This window comes from Pan paniscus, chromosome 13, assembly GCF_029289425.2.
Source record: "Pan paniscus chromosome 13, NHGRI_mPanPan1-v2.0_pri, whole genome shotgun sequence".
Classification (NCBI taxonomy): domain Eukaryota; kingdom Metazoa; phylum Chordata; class Mammalia; order Primates; family Hominidae; genus Pan; species Pan paniscus.
In genome coordinates this window covers 37671076-37695356 of record NC_073262.2, presented here as the reverse complement: position 1 = coordinate 37695356, position 24281 = coordinate 37671076, and the positions used below count along the sequence as shown (strand labels likewise).

Sequence of the window (24281 nt, the reverse complement as noted above, 5' to 3'; positions counted from 1 at the left end):
GCCATGTATGCTTACTAACTAAAAAGTGAATCCATCTGTTTCTCTGGGTTTCAAGGCTTCAGTTTTGTTGCGGAAATAGCTGGAGAAATAAGTCTAATATTCCCCAGGGATTTATTTGTCTTCAGGCTTCGATAGCACAGAATACTATTCAGTCATTCACTTACTGTTACTAAATGTTTACACTGAGCTAAATATGGGGTTTTTAAGGCACGATATAAAATGGAATTCTACCATCAAGGCACTCAAAATTAGTGTATGTACAGCATGTGCGTGTATGTGCACACACACAGCATCAGCACCCCAAAAGTTATCAAAAGTCTTTTCTATGTCAGTGATAATACAGTGATACAGAAAACCAACTTTACCTTTTTCAGAAGTTGGGGAGAACCTAGGTTCCTAATAGCCAAAGACTGTATTTTTGAAGACTATGAGAAAATGTATGGAAATTGGAAATGTGACGATACATGAAAGGATAGACAATGTGTAGATAAAAAGGAAGAGAAAGTTGAATCCCTGAGGAAAGGGTAAACCTCATTGGCAGGGGAAGTGACAAAAAGACAATTTCCATTGCAACAAAATATTTGGCCCTTATCAAACCAAAAATAACTTGCATTTCCAGGAAAGCCCACAGTTCATTTCTTCTATAATAGCACTGTAACCTAAGCTTGACCTTTGCCCTTGAGGGAATGATACTCTTTCTCTCTTTCAGACTTAAGAGAAAAAGAGAGAGAAAGGGCCGTATCATGGAGAGTTCAAGTATTACCCAGTGAGTGTTTATGGTGAGTGATGCCAGGAAAGGGTCAATAAAATTGACAATATCAGTTCCCTAAAAGAGATTAATGCCTACTCCTAATTGAAGGGGATAAAGTTCCTGAGATATTAGCAACTCTCTATAGAAAGCTTGAAGTGTTGCGCCACAACTGTTTCCAGGCTGTTTTGTGAATGTTCGAGTGTTGGATGGGTCCATATGGGATTGTGACTCCTGGGCACAGGAAGTTGGCATCACTCAAGTTGTGTTTTCATTCCCAGCTATCTACCAGGAAAGGATGGAGAAGAGTTAGAATAAATGGCAATTGAATTCATTTTTAGAAGACCTTAAAAATTAATAAGGGACTTAGGAATGATTTTAGTGTTTTCTTATCTTGACTAAAGTATGATATAAATTTTCCTTACCAGAGTAGCTTGTTTAAATAACACTATATCCTGATAATGACACTCATCTTTCTTTCTCTTGTTATGCTCATTGAATCAATCTATTTTATAGATGGTTTGTGTGTATATATGTATTAAAGATAGTTAATAATAATAATGCCACTAATAAGAATGAATTAGCAATTTTTTCTGGGTATATATCTTTTAATATTAGTTTATTTTTTATCAAAGCGTTACATGTTTTATTGTATAAGTAAAATAATAGAGGGACTGATGGTGGAAAGCAGTAGGTTCTCAACCACCTCCTCCTGCACTTCATATCCTACTTCCTTAACACAACCCCTTTTTTTTTGAAATAATTATAGATCCACAGCAACTTGCAAAAATTGTACAGAGAAATCTATATACCCTTCACTCAGCTTCCCCCAGCTGTAACATCTTACATAACCATAGTACATTATCAAAGCCAGAAAATGTATTTATATAGCACAACCACTTTTTAACAGTTGCTGACTTTTTTTTCTGTCTCTCTCTGAATTTTGATTGGGAAAACAGACACATAGTTCACCAATATAAAAAGGTGAACAGTTGGAAGCCTTATGCCACCCCGGCTCTCATTCACCCACTTCCGTCCTCCTTCCCTGTCACCAACAACCACTTGACTCCTTCCTCATCTACCTCCCCTGTATCTTTATGTGGATACAAGCAAATTCAAGTATATATCACTGGCCCTTCTCCCTTTCTGGTGTTTACCTCCTAACTCTAAAGGATATATTTTTCACAGAAGAGCCATGTAGCTCTGCATTTATCAATTTAAAATTGTCATTCTGTGATTTGCTCCCATGAAAGTAATCAACCTTAGCTCATTTCCACTACTTCCTCTCCCAGCTCCTCCCAGAATGTTGGCATTCTCTTGGTTGGTTACAGTAGTACTTTTGATCAAGTTTCTTAGAACCTTTGTCAAAGTCAGTTTGGGCTGCTATAACAAAAATACCATAGACTGGTTGGCTGAAACAACAAACAGGTTTATTTCTGACAGTTTTGGAGGCTGAAAGTCCGAGATCAGGGTGACCTCATGGTTGAATTCCAGGAAAAGCCCTCTTGCTGGTTTGCAGATGGCCACCTTCTTGTATCTTCACATGGTGGAGAACACAGAGAGGAAACCAGCTACTTGGTGTCTCTTTTTGTAAGGGACACTGATGCCATTCGTGGGAGCTCCAACCTCATGATCTAATTATCTCCTAAAGGCTCCACCACCCGATGTTTTCACTTTGGGGGTTAGGTTTCAACATACAGATTTTGGGAGGGACACAAACCTTTTGTTCATAATGACGTTGTCTCTTATTTCATTTGTGTTTAGATCAACCCTCTGAACACCTGCTTTGTTGGAGGAGGACATCCAGTGTCCATCCTCTCTCCTCTTTCTAGTTCTCATCCTGTGCTCTCTGTGACCAGAATGATGTGTTGGAACATTTTATCCCAAAACAAAATTTATTCGTCTCTGTTTTGCCTATGCATTGTTTCTAAAATGTTAACACTATGAAATTGCTTTCAGATTTATAATTATGTAAGTTGATGAGGTCTGATGTCACTCAGATTCCTCTCCCTTCTTAGATGAACCATTTTTCTTCCTTTTTGCCCTAACAGTTATTAGTTTCTGTTCTGCCCGCCCTCCCTCCCTCCCTCCTTCCTTCTTTTTCTCTCACTCTCTCTCTCTCTTTGTTTCTTTTTTAGAGACAGAGTCTTGCTTTATTGGCCAGGCTCTGGAGTGCAGGGGTGTGATCATAGCTTACTGCAGCCTTGAACTCCTGGGTTTCAGTGATCCTCTGGCCTCAGCAACCCATGTAGCTAGGACTACAGGCATGTACCCCCATGCCCAGCTAATATTTTTTATATTTTTTATAGACACAGGGTCTGGCTATGTTGCCCAGGCTAGTGTTTAACTTCTGGCCTCAAGCAATACTCCTGCCTCGGCCTCCCAAAGCGTTGGGATTACTAGTTTCTCCTCTTAACATTTTCTTTGTGTTTGAAATTTGGACACTCCCTGTATTTGCATGTTGGTCATTTTGTATACACTTCCTGGGTTTTTCACTCTGAATTATCATCTCTTTTTCAATTCTGTAATAGTTAAGTCCATTATTTCCTCATCAATTTTCTCTTTTCCATTTTTCTCTATTCTCTCTTACTGGAAGTCTATTAATTGTCTGTTTAAACTTGCTAGACTGGTGTTTTTTCAATCATAATTTTTTCAGGTGCTTTGTCTCCATGAAGCTTTGGGTCCATTACTTATTTCAACATCTCAGCTTATCATATGAAAATGAAGATTATAATGCTCGTCATTGCTGTTAAGACTAACTGAAAGAATGTAGGCAGAGCACTTAACTCAGCACTGGCTATCCAATACAGAGCTCACACTATTTAACTTTATACACACTGCAATTCTCTTCTTTATATGAAACTTACGGGAAACAGAATTTAAAAACCAAATGTATAGCGTAAAGTGCTTTCCTGTTTTTCTTCTTGGTGTAACACTGTTGTAGAATATAATAAATGTGATTGTTAGCCATCTCTACTCTAAAAACAAGCAAGCAAGCAAACAAACAAAAACTCGCTTGCTATTTGCTGAGACTTTAGTTTTCCAAATAATTGTGAATCTATTAACTATTTATATTACTTTCTTCCCAAGTCTGGGCACTAAATTAATTATCAGCAAAGTAATAAAATCAATATCTTCTTCCTTGTTAATGCTGGTTAGTATATTTGTTATTAACAGGCTGTCATATGTTGCTTCTTCCAACTTTTCAGTCTACGTGTTCTATAGAAATACCTATTAATTGACTGGGCGTGGTGGCTCACGCCTGTAATCCCAGCACTTTGGGAGGCCAAGGAGGGCAGATTATGAGGTCGAGAGATCGAGATCATCCTGGTTAACATGGTGAAACCCCATCTTTACTAAAAATACAAAAATTAACCAGGCATGATGGTGCACCTGTAATCCCAGCTACTTGAGAGGCTGAGGTGTGAGAGTCACTTGAACTCAGGAGGTGGAGGTTGCAGTGAGCCGAGATCGTGCCGCTGCACTCCAGGCTAAGGGACAGAGTGAGACTCCATCTCGGGGGGGAAAAAAAAAAGAAAAGGAAAGAAATACCTGTTCATCATTTAAGTAGTCTAGAATTCTGTTAATGATCAAAGATTCCTAGTATTTTCCATCAAAGATTTTTGTTTTCCAATATATGTTTATATTTCTTTTATAATCCTTTCTTTTGTAGAATATTGCTAATTTGATGTATCACCCTGAATAAAACATTTAAAATAATATTTCAGTTTTTTCCTTCTGAAAAAGATCAAATTAGTTGATGCTGATGGTGAGACACTTTCTTGGCACTCATCTTTCATTGGTTTCAGAGGTTATTTTTTACTGGTGTAGTGAAAAGTTATTTTGGTCTTTGGATCAAGAGAGCTGAGGTCTGCTTCAGGCTCTGCCTCCAGCTTTGAGCGCTTGGGCAAGTCGCTTCACCTCCAGGAGTCTCTCTTCCCTCACCTATTAAGGGAACATGAGGCCCTTAATATTTTCGGTTCTAAAATCCTATAGTTCTGCGTTCAACCGCTTAGTCTCTCAAAAAGGCATTGACATGGTCTTTTCACATTGACAGATGTCCAGATTCTACTCGACCTGAAACTGTGCGCCCCTGTTTTCTCCCATGCAAAAAAGACTGTATTGTGACTGCTTTCAGTGAGTGGACACCCTGCCCAAGGATGTGCCAAGCAGGTAGGTGGATGCTGCGTTCTTAGTTCTTTCTTCCCTAACCTGATTGTTTCTCCACATCTAAGTAAGTGAGAGGTTGTGGAATGCGAGCACCTTTTTTTTTTTTCATTTGCCTATCACCCTGGAAACAAGTTTGGTAAAGTTTGTAAATGAAGTCTTGTATTTCCAAATCTATCAGAGCTTGGAAGAGAAAACATATTCTCTTATTTTATGTCATAGTTCCACCTGCATGCATTGCAGGAGTATTCATCTTCTACTGACCCCATTGTGGCATTTTGAATAGTCATTCCCATGTGATTCCTTATAAAGCATCATCACTATCACAGTTTCTATGTGGCTCTTGTGTGTCTGGACCCCAGTTCCAGGTATCCTCATTAGAATATAGGGCTTGAATACAATGCATACATCACTGATTAATATAAGTACATGGAGTACAAGAGCAGATACATTACAAAGTGTTGAACAAGTACAGAAATTGGCAATATATGATTTGTATTTCTTTATTCTTAATGGTGATACTTTATACATCTGGGTATATTTGAAGGTATTTAATCCAGGATACTTAATAGCAAAGTCCTAGATGAACACATAGGAGTATATGCTAAAGTGATCCTCTCTCTTAGAACAGATCTTTCCCCCAAAGTGTATTGCAGCTCCCTGATGGCTAGTTCATGTGAAGATATAATTAATCCTCATCCCAAAACTCCATTTTGGCCTAAGATCTAGAGTTAATAACTTAGTCCCTCTCTCCTAGTCTCATACACTAGCCTTGGCCCTTTGGATCTTACCATTGCATGGTTACAAAAGGCAAATCCAAGAAAAGGAAAGACAGAAAGAATATTACCTCTAATGCCCAGAGTTCAGTGAGTCTCATCCACTGGTCCCTGGGCTTCTCTTGGCAGCCATGTCCTCTCAAGCAGAGCATGGCTCTCTTGCTGCACCAGCCTCCTGGAAGAAGAAAGAAGAAAGTATGCAGTTCTGCAGAGAAAAAAACCTGTCAGAGGTTTACTTTCCTTGGATAATTCCAGCTGTGTGCGTCTAAGATCCTTCAAATGCTCTTTGACTCACATATCTATAGCATCACTTCATGAGAGTGACGTGAAAATAAGGCCAATATTGACATAGATCTGATGGTCATTCAAACACCTCTCAGTGATTGAAAACAGAGCTGTGGCACCTGTTGAAAATTATCATCTTTGTATTGCAATGGTGGAGTACCAGCATAAAGTTTTATACCTATGGCATTTCATCTTCCTGATGATCATTTGTCACAGAATTAATATAGTAGCATACAATGAGATTTGCTTATGGGTAGAATCAGAAATAAATACATTGAATAAGAAAGAGCTTTGAAAATACAGTGCTTTATTTATCTGATCTTTTGAGGGATGGAAATGACAATCTCTTCTAGAAACTCTCCAAAACTTGTTTTTTTCTGAATGAAGATCCAAAGTAAATGAACTGGATGAACAGGGTTTGTTAAATAGCCAGTGTAATGTCGTTTCAAAGCAGGCAAGGATAGAAAAGCTTCTGTCTCTATTCTGAGCCATTTGAAAGGCAGCATCTAGGAGGCTGACTTTGGGAATTTTAATCATAATGTACCTGAAAACATTTCAGGCTCTTAAAGATAAATATTGATAAGATGCAAGGGAATAATATAATCTATGATGATGGAGTTTTGTTGATGTTTAACTATTTATTTTAGCTTCTTATTCATGAGAGTTTAGTATAATTCCTGTTAAATTGTTATAAGAAGAGACTGGATGTAAGAGAATACCCCATCAGCAGCCAGAAATTGGTGTTGGAGTTATTGAAGTCTCTTGATACATAGGGAAGCAGATTAACTTTGTTGAGCCAGTGTGCCCTGGTGACCAGAGATTACTTTAGCCACTGCTAGTCCACCTATTCTACATTCAAGAAAATTCTCTCTGCTACCGGAGAGTCTTTTCCTAGCATTGGGTAAAGGAAACGGAATCACAGGGCATGTAAAGTAATTGTTCCTCAAGCAACTTTAAATTTTACTCCGATTTCCAGAAATTCAATTAGTTGTTTAAATCATTGGCATTGTAATGAAAATAGTTCTGAGTCTCTGTGGTCTCTCTTTGCCGCCAACTCTTCAAGCCCAGATAATTCTTTTCACAGCTTGGCAGTCAGGGACCTACAGAGGCAAAGATTCAATTTTCAGATTTCTTCCAGCTTTCCATTTCAATCCTATTTACCCTAATTTTTAGTTTATAGCTTGGGACTAAGATATTATTAAGTAACTATGGGTTAATTAAAGGACACTATAAGAGGGGGAAAAATTTGGAGGAAATTGTATCTATAAGCCTATGGTTCTCAAAGTTTATTGCATTTGAATCACCTGGAAGAATTATTAATATGCAGATTTCTGGATCCATGACTGGAAACTCTGATTCAATAACTATGGGGTGGGTCCCAGAAATTTTCAGTTGTAAGAAGCTAGGGCCCCCTGAATGGTGACCCTCCTCCTCCTCGTCTCTCTCATTCTGATGAAGCCCATAGATCCATGAGCAAAACTTGCTTTAACGCTAGATATGTGGCCCTTCTTTCAGCTTCTTGAATGTATCTTGTTTTTTCCCCCAGTTTAAGAGACTGTAGATTAGGGCATAAGAGCATGGATGCTGGAGCCAGATAACTGTGGTTGTATTTTCATGTTTGCTGTGTAGCAGATATATTACTTAATGTCTCTTTGCCTCAGTTTTCTAATTTGTAAAATGGAGGTTAATAATAACACCTGCCTATAAAGAAAGCACTTAGACCACCTCCTGACACTGAGTAGGCACTGGGCAAGTGTTTGTATAGTTGTATAGTTTGCGCCTGCTGTGCATGAGGTTGGCACTCCATTCTCTTCAGCTGCCCCTCCTTCCCGGGTCCTCAGCCTGTGTATCCACAGAGACCTGCCTTTCCCCTGGAAAGCTGCTCTCATCTACCAGACTACTGTAGACTCCCCCATCCTCCTCCATTAAGTAGATTATCCCACAGCATCCTATTCATCCCCTTAAATTATCTTTTCTTGTTAGAGTTGCCCCTGCTAGATTTTAAGTCCATGAATATAAGGACCACTTCCGCCATCTTCACAACTGGATACTCTAAACCCAGCCTAGTATGAGGCATATAGTTGCTACTCAATGCATATATTTTGAATGTACAGGTGTTCTGTAAAGAGATAGAGGAGTGTGGATTAAAATCTAGGCAGTGGATTTTGTGTCCTTGAGAGTGTCCTTCAACAGACTTTTTGGGAAATGGTGTCCTAAAACAGTACTTCTCAAACTTGAAAGTGCATACAAGTCCCCTGGGGATCTTATTAATTGCAGATTCTAATTCAATAGACCAAAATGGGGCCTGGAATTGCATATTTCTATAAGTTCCCAGGTGATACGTATATGTTGGGTATAAAGCTCTATGCAGGGTTGGGTTCATTAGAAATTTCTGGGCGAGGCAATGTCTGATCAAAGTTTTAAAGTGAGAAGCATGGACCAGGGACAGACTAGCAGGTGGGGACAGGGTGGGAGGTGAAGGGGAGTGGTTAAAAGTGGTTTAACTTAAACTGAGAGGTCAGGAAGAGATCCAGGAGGAGGATGGACCAGAGCAAGTGGAAACCTCGACTAATGAAGACAGAAGAACTCCTTTTTTTTGTTTTGTGGCTATGGCTTCAGGTTGGGTCATCAAAGTTGAGAAGCGGTTATGTCTGTGGTCCTCAAAGTTGACTGCACAATGGAATCACCTGAAAATCTCTGATGCCTGGATCCTACTCTAATACATTCTGATTTAATAGGTTTGTGGTAACAACCAGGGAATCACTGGATTATGAAAATCTCAAACCACATTCATTCTAAACCTCTCAGAAAGCCAAGGTTGTTTAGGGGACCAAGTGCACCAGCAGTGATTTGTGACATAGCAATGGATGAATTGCATCAGGTTTTATTTTGTCCCGGCTTGATTCAAGAGCTAAAACCTTAAAACATAAAGGTATTTTCAAGCCATGGACAATCTCAAGCCATGCTTATGATCTTCTTACTCCTCCTTCTCTGAGTCTCTGCTTAAAGGATCAATGATAGTCTCATATTTTTCTAAGCAAACCAAAGGTCTACCAAGCTTTGGCCTGTTGTGGCCTAATTCTTCAGTCCCTGTAATAAATTCACCAAATTATCACGAACCATTTCCTTTGTACTTTTTTTTTTTTTTTTGCTGTTTTCTTTGATTCTTTTTTCGGCCTACAAAACAAATGCCTGCCTAAAGTATCCAATGTGGTCTAGTTAATAATAGCAACAGCTAGCTTATTGCAACATTTCTCAGCCCTTAGTTTTTTCAATGGACTGATGTCTGAGCCTCATCCCAGCTCGCCCAGTCAGAATATCTTTAGGTTGGAAGGATATCTGCGATACTAAAATTCTCCATAGGTGACTTATAAGCAGTGAAGGATGAGAAACACTCATTTAATGCCTAATATTTTACAATACGTCTTCACATACATTTCAGCCTGTTATAGGAGATCATTGATAATTGTTTGCCGAGGTAGTGTTGGAATTAATTATGTTGGCCACTGCTGCCATCACTGTCATTCCTCATGTTTTTACTTTAAGATCACAAATCAGTATTATCCTTTGTACGATTTATATCAGAGAACCTTTAAAGAGCCTCACTGCATATTTTCAACATTTAATTATATGAAGTTTCAAACATATGCATAAATGAATGCAATGTGAATACAAAGTATTAATGGTTAATACAATGTATTCATGTCATGATGGCTACACAAAGCAATTATCACCTCATGGACATTCTTATTTTGTCTATACATTAATCCCCACTTCCACACCCAAAAGGACTAGTTGAGATAATTGCCTGATATGTTTACCAGTTTATGGAAAGGGAGAATATGAAAGAGGTAAAGTTACTAGACTGAAGATAAATTATGGTATATTAAAAATAGAATATTCAACAGAATATTTCTAGAAACCATGGAGCTAATGATTAATTATTTGTCAGTCTCAAATAATTGGAGGCTGAAGGAACTCCTTTAACTTTCATCTCTAAGGAGTGAGCTAGAGAGCAATGTCATGGTAACAGGAAGGCCAACAGCAGAGACTGCTGCTGGGAATTGGTAGGAAACCTCATTTGGTGGAATTCATTTCCTCCTGTGTCAACCCTCCTGGAGTTGCCTCTTGAGTTTTCAGTATCAAAAACAGACAGTGATTTTTTTTTAAACACCTAGGCATGTAGCATGGATTCTTGAGTTAGATTTCCTTGATTCAAATCTCATCTCTGCCATACAAATTACTTTAAACTTGCTGTGTTTCAATTTCTTCCTTTCTAAAATAAGGTAATATTACCAGCTACTTCAAAGAGCTGTTATAAGGAGGACAGATGGAACAGTGCCAGGTATATAGAAATTTATTATTGTTTATTTTTATTTAATCTCAACCCCATTGAGTTTTTTCAATCCACAGATGTCTGAGACTCACCCCAGCTCAAACCAGTCAGAATCTCTTCAGGTTGAAAGGATATTTTCAGTGTTAAAACTCTCCATAGGTGACTCTTACCAGTGGTGGAGGATGAGAAATACTCAGTGCTTAGCATTTATTTATTATTATTATTATTAGATGATAATGATGATGATAAAAGTTCCTTAAGGTCAGGGAGCTTGTATTATGTTGAGTTCCTGCAATTATTAAGTCCTCTACATGCTGGTATTATGGCACCTGTTTCTATGCCTGTATTGCTCTGGACAGACTATAAACTCAGAGGGTAGGAGTCTTTCATTTCATTAATGAACTTCCAGTGCTTAGTACAGTGTCTGGCACATGGTTGGCATTTAGTAATTATTGTTGAATGAATGAATAAATAGACACATCTCTTCCCCAGTCAGTTCTAATGCTTAAAGATTTTGCTTTCTTTTAAATGAAACTGTGGCATTAACAGATTATTCCACAGATCCAGGTCAATTAGGGAATTGGTCAATCTGAATGTCAAAAAGGTAAAAAATAACCTATTCTGGATTCCAGAATTTTGCCCACTCAAATACATACAAGCACTAACTTGCCTGTTTACTTTCCCCTGTCAAGCATATGTGGCCCCCTCCTCTTCACAGAACCATCCACACCTTTGTTCATCCATTTGTTCCCAAATAATAGAGGGTCTGCTGTGTTTGAGTAATCAAAGCTTTGAGCCTGGAACACTGGCCCAAAAAATAATGTTCAAGGCACTTTAACACCTTGTTCTTCCTTGAGATTGACATTACCTAAATCTTTTTTGTTTCTTCTGTAAACTTTAGATAATGTTATCTTTTCCAAAGAGTTTTTTGAGAAATTAAACACAGCAAGATGTATAGCTCACATAGATGTCTCCAGACCCAGCTCTGATACATGAGTGCAGGTATCTTTGTCTTCACAGGTGCTGCTGGGTGTAACTTGCTTCCTTTAGTCTGTAATTTAAATTCCATAGATCAGTACATGGTCCCAGTGCTCAATAAATATTCCTGATAATTTAGTAGGAGGAATGACAAACACTTGGGCTTGTAGAGATTGTAGTTTTCAATCATACTCCTGCTAAACTGAGGAGTTCTGCTGATAAAATTCATTAAAAAACACCTTTTCCTATTTCATAGGGGGAAAAAGTTCATGGATAAAATTCTCTCAATTAAATATTATTTTATTTTTTCCTATATATTTTTTTAATTATGGGATCTTCTGCCTGTCTTTATTAAAACCCAGCATAAGAAGTTATCAGATTTGGTTTTAAAAAAAATAACAACATTGCATTAGAGTCCGATGACCATATTGAGACAAGGAGGAACACTTACATTAGAATGGGAGTTGCTGCTCAGAGCTCAGAACTCTTAGTCTGGTCTAAACTCCTTCAGAGAAATGTTAATCCGAGTAATATCTGGTAGGGAAAGCATTGTCAGTCCAGACTCTTTCCTCTCACCCCATTACTCCGTCTTCTTCCCTCTGGACTAGAGATTGATGTATATTTAGAAGGACCTGAAATCTACAGTATAGTCTACTGGATTTTCTCTTGCATCCTACAGTGGCCCCAGGAGGTAAGTCTAATCATACATGACTAACAGGTGAGAAACACCAGGCTCAGAAAGATGAAGTAACTGCTCCGAGGTTAACCAGTATGTTAGAATCAGAGCATGGTGGAAATCCAGGCTTCTCTCTGGCTCTAGGGCTTGTCTGTTTTTATCCCACAACAATGAGCTACTTGCTACATCCATAGGCACAGATAGTCTTGCCTGTCTATGAGCAAATCAAGAATTTGAAGTCCAGTACCTTTATTGCAGGCTTTGCATGTTATAGATCACACATTAATTTGACATGTGCTATCTCATAAATTGTCAGGACAGTTTAATGGTAAAGGAAGAGCTGTTTTATTAGTGCTGCTTCACAGATGAGGCAACACACTCCTCAAGGGAAGTTGCCATATGGCCTCAAAGGAGCAAAGACCAAGTTAAAAAACCCAGTGTTTAAACTTGCTACATTGTCCGTCCTGATGCCCCTGTTCAGCTACAGAAAGGCAAGCTACACAAGTTTAATTCTTGCCAGTGAAAGGCTGTAACTTCGGCATAGCTTTGCTTTATTTCACTGCCTCTTCCTATTAAATTTATAATAGCTATAATTTATATGCATTACTCTATTTGATTATTTCTATTTTAAAATTTTATTTTAATTTGACAAATAATAACTATATAAGTATGGGGTATAATGTGATGTTTTGATACATGTATACATGATGGAATGATTAAATCAAGCTAATTAATATATCCATCACCTCACCTGCCTAGAGTTAATAATAAAGCATATTTCAAAATTGCCACCAGAGTAGGTTTTAAATGTTCTCACTATTCCATTTAATTCTTACCTCAGCCTTATGTTAAAAGAATTATTACTCCATTTTATGTAAAAGAAAATAGGGCTTAAAGATAGAGCCCAAGGTTGCAAAACTAACATTAATAAATACCAAAACCACATGGAATCCTAAGCTCTTAACCACTTAACAACAAATATTTGCTGAATGATCCTGCATTTCAGGCTGTGTGCTAGGCGCTGTGTGTATATGGATAAAGTGGTGAATGAAACATACAGAAATCTCTCCATCATAGAGAATACCATCCAGTGGGAAGATAGAGGAGTTGAACACAAAACTACCTGAATAAAGATGCAGTCACAAAGTGTGCTATGAAGGTCAGGGAACTATGGAAGAAGGCAAGAAAAGTCTGATTTCCCCTCTGCCTGAATGTCTCCCTTCATCTCTACTGCTTGCCCAAATCTTACTACAGCCTAAATCCTAGCCCCCTCCACAGAGTTTGTTCTGACCCTTCTGCTGGAAATAAACACTTTGCCCTCTGAATTCCCATGCTCTGTCTGAAATGTTTGCAGTCTGGCTATTGGTAAAGGTGTTTTGTGTTCCTCTGAAGGATTGTGAACTCCTTGAGGGCTTAAACCTTGCCCTTTTCAGTTTTCAGTCCCCAAAGTACCAAGAAATAAACTTAAGGCAGAACAGAACTTAGTAAATCCATGTCAAATAAATACATGCTAGCAAGAACCAGTTTGCTCAAGCAAACCTAGCAAACTGCTGAACGAGAAGTTAGTCTACCTTCACAGCTCAATTTTCCTCATAAAAATTTGCATAGCTTAATGCAAGAACATATGTGACGACGCTGGCCACAGAATGTGTGAGACTTAGAGCATCAGATTTGTCTCTGTTTTCCTGGCAAATGTGGTTAAAAGGGAAAAAATTCTATCATTTTTATTTATTTTTTGTGTACTTGTTTGTTCATTCATTTGTCTATCAGTCTGTCTATTATCTGTAATGAAGTTGTATGACTATCTCAGGGAAGCAAAGCCTATTGAATTGCTAATTTCTTAAAGTCATTTCCCACTCGTGCTTCAAAGTCACCAACTGGGGTAGTAGTTACTGTTTTCAACCATATGGTTATGGGAAATGCAATGCACTGTCTGATAGGGTTTCGTTCTTGATAAAAACCCAAGGCCATATATAAGGTGAAATGCAAAATTGTGGTCATGTGCAATCTTTTAGTGTCCTAGACTGACCCATGGGTAAAACTTAAAGTAATTGAACAGGTTTCTGAAAATGTGGTCCACAAACCTTCAGCTCAGATCTGTGTGGTATGCTTGCTAGAACCCTAAGAGATTCTGATTTTGAAGTTGGAACTGGGGCCTAAAACTCTGCATTTTTAAATTAACTTCCTTAGTGATTCTAAGACACACTAAAGTTTGAAAACCACTATATTGGAGAAGCATTGGATGTAACCACAGACCAACAGATTGTTTAAGAAATGTGTGACAAGCACCTACTGTGTTGTTTTAATCAAATCTATTTTAGTTTTTAAGGATCAAAGAACTTTAAGCTACATTAGGTAAAAGGGGGCTTGGCTGGGCGCAGTGGCTCACGCCTGTAATACCAGTCCTTGGGAGGCCGAGGCGGGTGGATCACGAGGTCAGGAGTTTGAGACCATCCTGGCTAACATGGAGAAACCCCGTCTCTACTGAAAATACAAAAAATTAGCCAGATGTGGTAGCACATGCCTGTAGTCCCAGCTACTCGTGAGGCTGAGTCAGGAGAATCACTTGAACCCGGGAGGCGGAGGTTGCAGTGCGCTGAAATCATGCCACTGCACTTCAGCCTGGGTGACAGAGCGAGACTCTGTCTCAAAAAAAAAAAAAAAAAAAAAGGGTTGGGGGGCTTGATGGGAATTTATAACAGATCTGGCAGATGTCCAAATGTAAGAAAAAAACCCTATGGATGTGATGGGAGCTATAAATGCTGGGATTACAGTTTAGATTACAGTTGGAAGTAATGCTGGAAGTGCTGGGATTATAGGCATGAGCCACCATGCCTGGCCCTTTATTTATTTATTTATTTGTAGAGATGGGGTCTCGCCATGTTGCCCAGGCTTGTCTGGAACTCCTTTTGCTGTCCTTCTGCCTCAGCCTTCTGAAGTGCTGGGATTACAGGTGTGAGCCACTGTGCCTGGCCCCGGTTTGTATAATACTTTTGTGCCAGGTCCCTCAGTGGCTCAGAAGCCTGTTGGAGCAGCCCTTGAGGCCAGAGACTCATGTGGAAGGAGAGGGGACAGTGATGCACAAAGGTGGCAGAGAATGATGCAGGAGCATCCCTCTGGAGAGGGCTCGTGGTGTTCCGCAGGGAGGTTGGCCTCTCCAACTGGTTCAAGCTCCACTTTTTGGAGGGAATTCAGAACCTGGCTCATCCCTCTCTTGTGCCTCCACCAGTTACACTCTGGGTGCTGAACTATTGGAAGAGACTAGCATGTTTCCAATAGAAAAGGCTTGCTTTTTTTTTTTTTTTTTTTACTTCACAGCTTTGGTTTGAGAAAAGGGCTGTTGTGAATTAGGTAGAAATATAGAAAAGGAAAATGAAGCTCCAGAGAATAGAAATGCAGTAGAATAACACCTTCATGTGGAATAGAAACTGTGAGAATGAGGTACTCACTCTGAGTATGATCTGAGTCTGATATTAGCCACTCTGAGTATGATCTGAGCGATATTTTACTTCAAACAAGCAAAATATGCAGTCTGTGTGTACTTGCATTCTTACCAAAATGCCTTGGCTGTGATTCCTATCAGTGGTCTATGATAAACAGTGCTGTTTGGTTGTCTTATAAAATAAACCAACATACCAAAGAAAACAAAATAAATTTAAAAAGCAGAAAAATAAGCAAATGTAGGTTTAGTGTGTGGAGTTCTGTTCTTTACACCTGAAATGCAATACTATGCTGTCTTAGTTTATATCTAATAGTGACTTTAAAGCACTATTAATTTCCTTCGTGGAACAGCCAGGCTATGTTACCATAAATAAATCCTATGGCACATGGATATTTAAAATGATTTATTGTTAGCATTGGTGGCAAAAATCTGTGTTTCCTTCAATATGAGTGTTCTTTCTTTACAAAATGCTTTTGCTTCTGGCTGGTTTCATTCTCATATCTATAGAATTCTCTGCAGACAATATAATATGATTCTTATATGTCGATAGAGGTAAATGAGTTGTTTTATAGAAACCAAGGTACCCATTCTAATTAGAAGTATATTTTTAGTCTTTTGATGTACTTCCTATGAAGAAATTGAATAAATTAGCTTTGATTTACCTGGGGTGTTTCCTTCAGTTTATTAAATAATCTTCTGCAATTAAAAGGAATAAATTAGTTATTTTTTGCTTCCTTGGCTTTGGTCCCATTTCAATGTGATTTCTAAATTAGAGTGTGGTTTCCGGAGGTTTTTGACTCACTGGGTTAGCTAATGTGATGGTAGATTTATAAAGTGTTTAATTTATATTATTATAGTAAAGCCTAGAATTCGAGGTGGAGTTAAACATTGGGATCTTAATATGTCAGTTTGAAACTTCAGGTTTTATAAAAACATCAAATAATTTATGTATGGTTAAAAAATCAACAAGCTACTTTATGCTTAAATGAAATAGATTGCTCATGGTTTAGACAAACAACTTTTAAGTGTCCCCTAGTAGAAAAATCAGCCCTGGATAGTCTGTGAATCTCTTGAAGTTGTTTTGAAATTAAGTTGCTACATATAGATGGTTCAGATAGAATATTTCTTGCATGACATGCTTTCAATGATCATAAATAAAATATCCAAAAATAAGTATGCTAGGAATGATAGACTGTCTGCCTTTTGAAATCTTTCCAAGTTAGATTTAATTTGCTGATATCTAAAATATGTTTGTCATATTGTATTTTGAGACCTTATGGATAACCAAAGGAATACAGATCACACGAATGTGGTGACAAGCTCTGTTGCAAGTGTGTTAATTTCTAACTTGAGCCAGCAATATCCTCTCTCATTGCTGAATGACCACAATGCTTTTGAGTGGATGTTTGATTATATTTAGTTTCGCACTGAATTATATTCTGTCTTAAGCTTCTGTCTTATTTGTTCATGGGTACTGGGAAGAGCTTGACCTTTTTTAGAATCTAACAGACTTCTGGTGGACTCCTGGTATTGTCACTTTTTCGCAGTATTTTGAATTTTAGTTAACATCTCTGAAACTATATGCTCATGTGTAACATAGATATAACATGTAATATCTGTAAGACAACTTAACTTCATAGGGCTTTCTTATCCCATGCAAAGTTGCTCAATATGTGATAATTTTCTCCATTATGTATTTTTGCTACCCCAAGTAAGTTGTAGGATTCATGACTATTTAAGCTCAAGCCATAAACATTATGAATTTTATAAACAGAAGATACTTAGCAGTGTGTATGTTTATGTGAGTGTGTATGTGTGTGTGTGTGTACGTGTGTATGTCGAGACAGAGAAAGAGTGAGAGGGGGGCTCTCATAGTGGAACAATAATAATGTTTAGTATTTAAACATTAGGATCTGTTTATCACGTATAATGTTATTTTATATTCTTGCAATGTAAACATGCAATGTAACATTGCAAGAATGTAAACATGCAATGTAACATTGCAAGAATGTAAACATGCAATGTAACATTGCAAGAATGTAAACATTGCAAGAATATAAAATAACATTATATATGACCAACAAGGTCATACATGGTCTTGAACCTTGAAGAATTCCATCTTTTCCCAAACTATCTTTCCTTCCACCCAAAATCAGAAACAACTGAGAGTTAATCAAAGCAGAGGGAGATCAAAATATCAGCTGCTTCTCAACCCCAGAATTAGACAGGCTTTCCTACCTGGCCACAGCCTATGCTGAATAGCAAAACATTCTTCTTGGGTGAGCACAGCTGAGAAGACAGAAGAATATGTGCATTTTCTGAGCAGACGTATCCCAAAGAAAGAAAAGGAGAGAGCATATCATAACAAGAAACGTATCAGTTTCTTGTTGCCAAAGTCATGATTTACATCTCCACAGGAGATGTAGGTGAGGGAGGTATAGAGAGTCGAGGCACAAGAACTACTATGGAAGTGGATCTCCCTTCACATGGAAGGCATCATTAAGAGGACTCCACCCTTGCTGTCTGGTGCCGTGCGACTTGGTGAACTCTCACCCTAATACTTTCCACTGCCTCCTTTACTTCCCTTTAGCTATGTCAGCCTCCTTTCTGACCAAGGTTTTTTCCATCTCATTCAGACTTTCACTTACTTCTCCCTCTTTCTGGGAATCTCTTCTAGCCTTTTGCCTGGGTGCCTTTCTAAAAATTTTCACTTTTTTAGAAACAGGGTCTGGCTTTGTCACCTGATGGAGTGCAATGATGCAGTCATAGCTCACTGCAGCCTCAAACTCCTGGGCTTAAGCCTCCTGAGTGGCTGGGACTACAGGTGCGTGCCACCACGCCTGATTGTTTTTATGTTTTTAGAGGTAGAATCTCTCTGTGTTGCCCAGGATGGTCTCAAACTCCTGACCTCCAGTGGTGCCTGGCCCTTGGGTGCTTTTATTCAACACTTTGTTTTCAGTTAAAATGCCATTGCCTCAGAGTGTCTGTCTCTGACTACCCTATTTAAAAATCCCCCTTCTTCCTGTTTTTTTTTCTTCTTCTTTACTCTGTATTATTTTCTCACAGCAATTATCATTATCCCAACTAGAATGGAAGTTCCATGTCTTGTTCTCTGCTGAAACATGTTGAATGGTGACTGCCACAAAGTAATTGCCTAAATATTTGTTGAATGAATAATAATGGATGAGTCAGTAAACCTTTTTCTAGGGCTTACTGTATACCAAGTTTTATGCCAACTGCTAGTTACATTAAGATGAATAAAATGAGGTTACTTTTATCACGGAGCACTTAAATAGAAATTCAGGCATGCAAACACATGTTTTCTATAACAGGAATGAGTACAGGACATTATGGAGCCAGAAAGAAGGGAGTCCTGTGATTGGGGAGGTGAGACTTAGTAGATCAGGAGTTACCAGGTAAACATGGAATAGATATTTACAAGTAGTAAGTAGCAGAGGAGATATGTGTGCAGAAGCTTGGCTGTGTGAGAGTACTTTGTAATTGAATGAATTACAGGTGGCTAATGATGCTTCGGATACACAACCCATATGGGGGAATGATAAGAAATAAAGAGATATGCAGGTACCCGCTCGTGAAGACATTCTACCAAGTTTGTATCTTATCTGGAATTCTGGTGGAATTTAAATTTTAACCATGAGTGTGATAAAATCACATTTATGTTTTAGAAAAAGAAAATAGTATAGAAAATAATGAGGTGAGACGACATTTGGAAACCAGTGGAAAAATTAGGGGACCATTCAATTATCTGGGCAAGAAATGAGGAAAATATTTTCTTGAATAGAAAAGGGGAATTGAAGTTATCTTAGTCTGTTTTCTGTTACTTATAACAAAATACTTGAAACTGGGTAACTTATAAAGAAACAAAATTTATTTCTTACAGTTCTGGAGACTGGGAAGTTCAAGGGCGAGGGTGCGCATTTGGTGAGAGCCTTCTTGCTCGTGGGGAGTCTACAGAGTCCCAAGGTGGCACAGGGCATCACATGGTGAAGGGTTGATCATGTGAACTTAGGTCTTTCTTTGGCATCTTATAAAGCTACCGGTCCCACTCCCGTGATCCGTAATCCCATTAATCCATAAATAAAATCCAGTCACTTCTTAAAGGAGCCACCTCTCACTTCTGCCACATAGGGGATTCACTTTTGCCATGAGTTTTGGAGGGGGCAAATATTGAAACCACAGCAATAGGTAAGCATATGAATTATCGTAACTCGATAGTGTTTAATAGCATGTCTTCATGACCTGGAGTGCGCTCAATTTTTCATCTATCCATCCTGTGTAATTCACATAACTGGATGATTATGCAAACACTCTTCCCTGCTCAACAAATTTAATAGAAACAGTAGTTAGCAATTGGCTGGATTTCAGCAAGGCACAGACCCTTTTTAGCCACCTCTTCTGAGTGTGAGCTTCTAAGGAGTAAAATGGTTCCAAAGATCCAGGGTATCTCACAAAGTCCCCACGTTCCCATCTCTTCTTATCAGGATCAGTGACAAAATTTGAGGGTCCTGTGCAAAATGGGAAAATGTGGAGTTCAGTGTTCAAAAAATTATTGAGAATTTCAAGACTATTGTCACAGAGCCCTAAACCACCCCTGAGACTGCACAGATCACCTGCCCATCCGTGATGCTGGTCCCAGTCTTTATTGGCTTTCTCTCCAGGCCAGGATCCTAACTGGCTTTGAGTTTTAATTTCTGGGAAGAGTTGCCATTAACTCAGATTATTTTATTGGATTGCATTTCTTCAGCTGAGAACATCTAAGGATTGGAGGGAATAGGACCAGGGAGAGGTTCATTTTTGTGACAGGCAACAAAGCGGAATGCACACTCTGGACCCACATTGCTTGGGTTCCAAAGTCTCTCAACCACTTACTGGGACATTGCATGAGGAACAGAAGCTCTCTGTGTCTCCATTTTCTTACCTGCAAAATGGGAATGACAAGAGTAATTGTTATAGGTTCTTATGAGGATTGAGTGAGTTGATTCATGTAAAGCACTTGGTAAATGACTGACATGGTTGAATTGTTTTTCTTACTGTTTTGAAGATTATAGTCTCCATATTAAACTTTTGTGGTTCCATGTAGTAAAATTATCCCCATTCAGAATGAAGCTTGTCATTTGGGGAAGAGAAATGCTTAATTTTAATGTAGTTGAATTTATCCAACTACATTATGGCTTTTATTTTTTATGTTTTAAAATACTTTTTTTATCCTAAAGATATAAAGATATTAGCCTATGTTTTTCTTCTGAAATTTTTACATCAAAGTCTTTACTAATTTATTTTTAATATGGTTCCAGGTAGAAATCCAATTCTGTGTGTGTGTTTATGTGGGGAAGTGGTCCTCTTTTGCTCTCATTCCCTCTCAATGATCCAGCCACACCTGTGCTGTTGCTCTGTCTGGAATTTGACTCTGGGCCTTGGCACATAATATCAGTTCTGCCTTGACCTGTCCTTCCCCATATATTACATCAGATGACCTCCTACCTCCTTCAAGTTCTTACTCAAATATTCCCTTCTCATTGAAGATTCTGAAATTTAAAATTGCAAAACCTTCTCCCCTGCCACCACTCGCCCTGCCCCCCACCCGCCACAGGCACACATGGAAAGATACACACAGACACACATACCATGATCTTTTTTTTTTTTTCTGCACATTTTTTTTTTTATTTTAGGTTCCAGGATACATGTGCAGGTTTGTTATGTAGGTATACATATGCCATGGTGATTTGCTGCACCCGTCAACCCATCATCTAGGTTTTAAGCCCCGCATGCATTAGGTATTTGTCCTAATGCCCTCCCTCCCATGTCCCCCCCAACCCCCGACAGGTCCCGAAGCGTATTGTTCCCTCCCCTGTGTCCATGTGTTCTCTTTGTTCAGTTCCCACTTATGAGTGAGAACATGCAGTGTTTGGTCTTCTGTTCCTGCGTTAGTTTGCTAAGAGTGATGACTTCTGGCTTCATCCATGTCCCTGCAAAGGACATGATCTCATTCCTTTTTATGGCTGCATAGTATTCCATGGTATATATGTGCCACATTTTCTTTATCCAGTCTATCATTGATGGGCATTTGGGTTGGTTCCAAGTCTTTGCTAGTGTAAATAGTGCTGCAATAAACATACATGTGCATGTATCTTTATAGTAGAATGATTTATAATCCTTTGGGTATATACCCAGTGATGGGGTTGGTGGGTCAAATGGTATTTCTGGTTCTTGATCCTTAAGGAATCACCACACTGTTTTCCACAATGGTTGAACTACTTTATACTCCCACCAAAAGTGTAAAAGCGTTCCTACTTCTCCACAGCCTAGCCAGCATCTATTGTTTCTTGACTTTTTAATAATTGCCATTCTGACTGGCATGAGGTGACATCTCATTATGGTTTTGATTTGCATTTCTCTAGTGATCAGTGATGATGAGCTTTTTTATATATGTTTGTTGGCTGCATAAATATCTTCTTTTGACAATGGTCTGTTTATATCCTTTGCCCACTTTTTGACGGGGTTGTTTTTTTCTTGTAAATTTGTTTACGTTCCTTGTAGATTCTGGATATTAGACTTTTGCCAGTTGGGTAGATTGCAAAAATTTTCTCCCATTCTGTATGTTGCCTGTTCAATCTGATGCTAGTTTCTTTTGCTGCTTTGCACAGTATTTTTTGCACAGTATTTAATTACTGTATGAAACACTAAATGTTTAGCTTATTTATTTTCAAATTGCCTTTCTCCCTCTACCAGAATGAAAAGTCCTTGAGGTCAGGAATAATTTCTTTTGTTTGGTTGTAGCTTCAATTTGTAGAACGGTATCCTCTCCTTAGAATATTTCAGTATTCTTCTTCTAGAACTCAGAGCACCTATAAATAGTTCTCATCTTGGGTTTTCTTTATTTGTGTGTGTGCGTGTGGGTGCGTGCGTGTGTGTGTGTGTGGTGGAGGTTGTAGGTTTTGCCTCCTCTTTCCTGATTTCTCTTATCCAGTAAATCCCAGGCTTTCACTATCAGTGATGGAGAAATTTTCCCAAGGGCCAGTGCTCCAAACCGTCTCCTGACTTTAATGCTATTTTAGGTATGGATTTATAAAACACTTTAAAAACATTTCAAAGAGAATTGCAAGGCAAACAAAAATAAAAGGAGAAGGAACTTATAGGACATGTCAACAAATTATAGCCCAAATAATGGTTAGATATTTATTAATATTTTAAGAGAATTGGTATAAGTATGTATAACATATTACTATGATATTAAAAACAGTTTTAAAGAGTTATTGTCTTTTAAATATATTCTGAAATATTTGCATGTAAATAATGTGCTTTCTGAATTTTTTTAAAGTAATCTGCATGTGTATGTGGGCACGGGTATAGTTGAAACAAGGTAGGTCATATACTGATGGTTATGGAAGCTGGCATATGTGAACTCTGGGTTCATTTGATTTGTTAAAAAATTTCTTAAAAAGGTAAAAATTGTCCAGGCATGGTGGTTCATGCCTGTAATTCCAGCACTTTGGCAGGTCAAGGCGGGAGGATTCCTTGAGCCCCGGAGTTGAAGATGAGCCTGGACGACAAAGGACAACCTTGTCTCTATAAAAAACAAACAATAATAAGGCAGGTGCAGTGGCACACTCCTGTAGTCCCAGCTACTCTGGAGGCTGAGGTGAGAGGATTGCTTGAGCCTGGGAAGCTGAGGATGCAGTGAGTTATGATCTTGCCACTGCATTCCAGCCTAGGTGACAGAGTGAGACGCTGTCTCAAAAAATGAATAAATAAACAAACCTTTCAGCAGAGGTTCTCTAGACATGCAGTTTCCTATATTGTTGGAAGCTAATGTCTCCATCTTCTCATTCAGAAGAATAATGTGTTTTAAATGGCTATATGGTAATTCGGTCATTTTTTTCACTCATTCACTCTTTTATTTGTTCAATGATTATTTACTAATGCCTACCAGGTTTATTTTATTTTATTTTTATTTATTTGTTTTTTGTAGATATGAGGGTCTTGCTATGTTGCCTAGGCTGGTCTCAAACTTGTGGGCTTCAGCAATCCTGCCACCTCAGTCTTGCAAAGTGCTGAGATTACAGGTGTGAGCCACCTTGCCTGGCCCTTACTAGGCTTTAAGCACTACAATAAGACCTAGAGAGGCTCACTGTTCAAAGACAGAGAGTCAAAAAGACAACAGGATGCGACAGAGTTCTTTGTGGAGGTGTAGGAACATGGGAAGAGGGATGCTTAGGTGAGAGTGGGGTGGAAAAAACTTCTTGAAAGTGGTGACCCTCTGCTCAATCTCAAAGGAAGTATAGGGGTCATCTAGATGAAGAAAGAAGAAATATGCTTAACCTATCCTGCACGCTAACCTGTCTCCCAACTAACATTTTTACATGCTGACTAGATGCCAAACCCTGAACTAACTACTTGATATTTCATTACCTTATTATTCTTCTTCAAAGCCCCCAAATCAAGTCTTATTATTGCCCTTTGATGTACTGAGAGATAAGTAATTTTTCTAGGTTCACAGACCTTGGGCTCTAGGTTTACTGATTCTAAAAAGTCGCATTATTTCATCAACATAAAGCCAAAAGAGAAGTTTTAAACACTAGTGACCATGCTGACACTGCAGAAGTAGTGACAGCAATACAAGCATTAACATGTACCTTATGCATAAAAGAGATAATTGAGTGTCTATCTTGTGCTAAAATTTATGTTTAAAAATAAAAAGCCTAATTTTAATTAGTTTGTATTCACAGAGTTATTTTCCTTTAGTCATGTTTTACAACCACCTCCAAAACAAAAATTTTAATATGACAACTGATATTTAATGTCTGAGTAATTTCCCTCACCTTACATTTGGAAAACCAATGTTTCCATATAGA

General features: G+C 38.4%; 1 protein-coding gene across 1 annotated transcript in view; it reads left to right on the top strand.

Moving 5' to 3' along the window:
- The window catches only part of THSD7B (thrombospondin type 1 domain containing 7B), a 914353-nt gene that overhangs the window by 472968 nt on the left and 417104 nt on the right, over nucleotides 1-24281 (top strand). The window contains exon 10 of the mRNA XM_024927960.4: nucleotides 4806-4921. Within this exon, the coding sequence (XP_024783728.3) occupies nucleotides 4806-4921 (116 nt within the window). The remainder of the gene's footprint in view (nucleotides 1-4805; nucleotides 4922-24281) is intronic.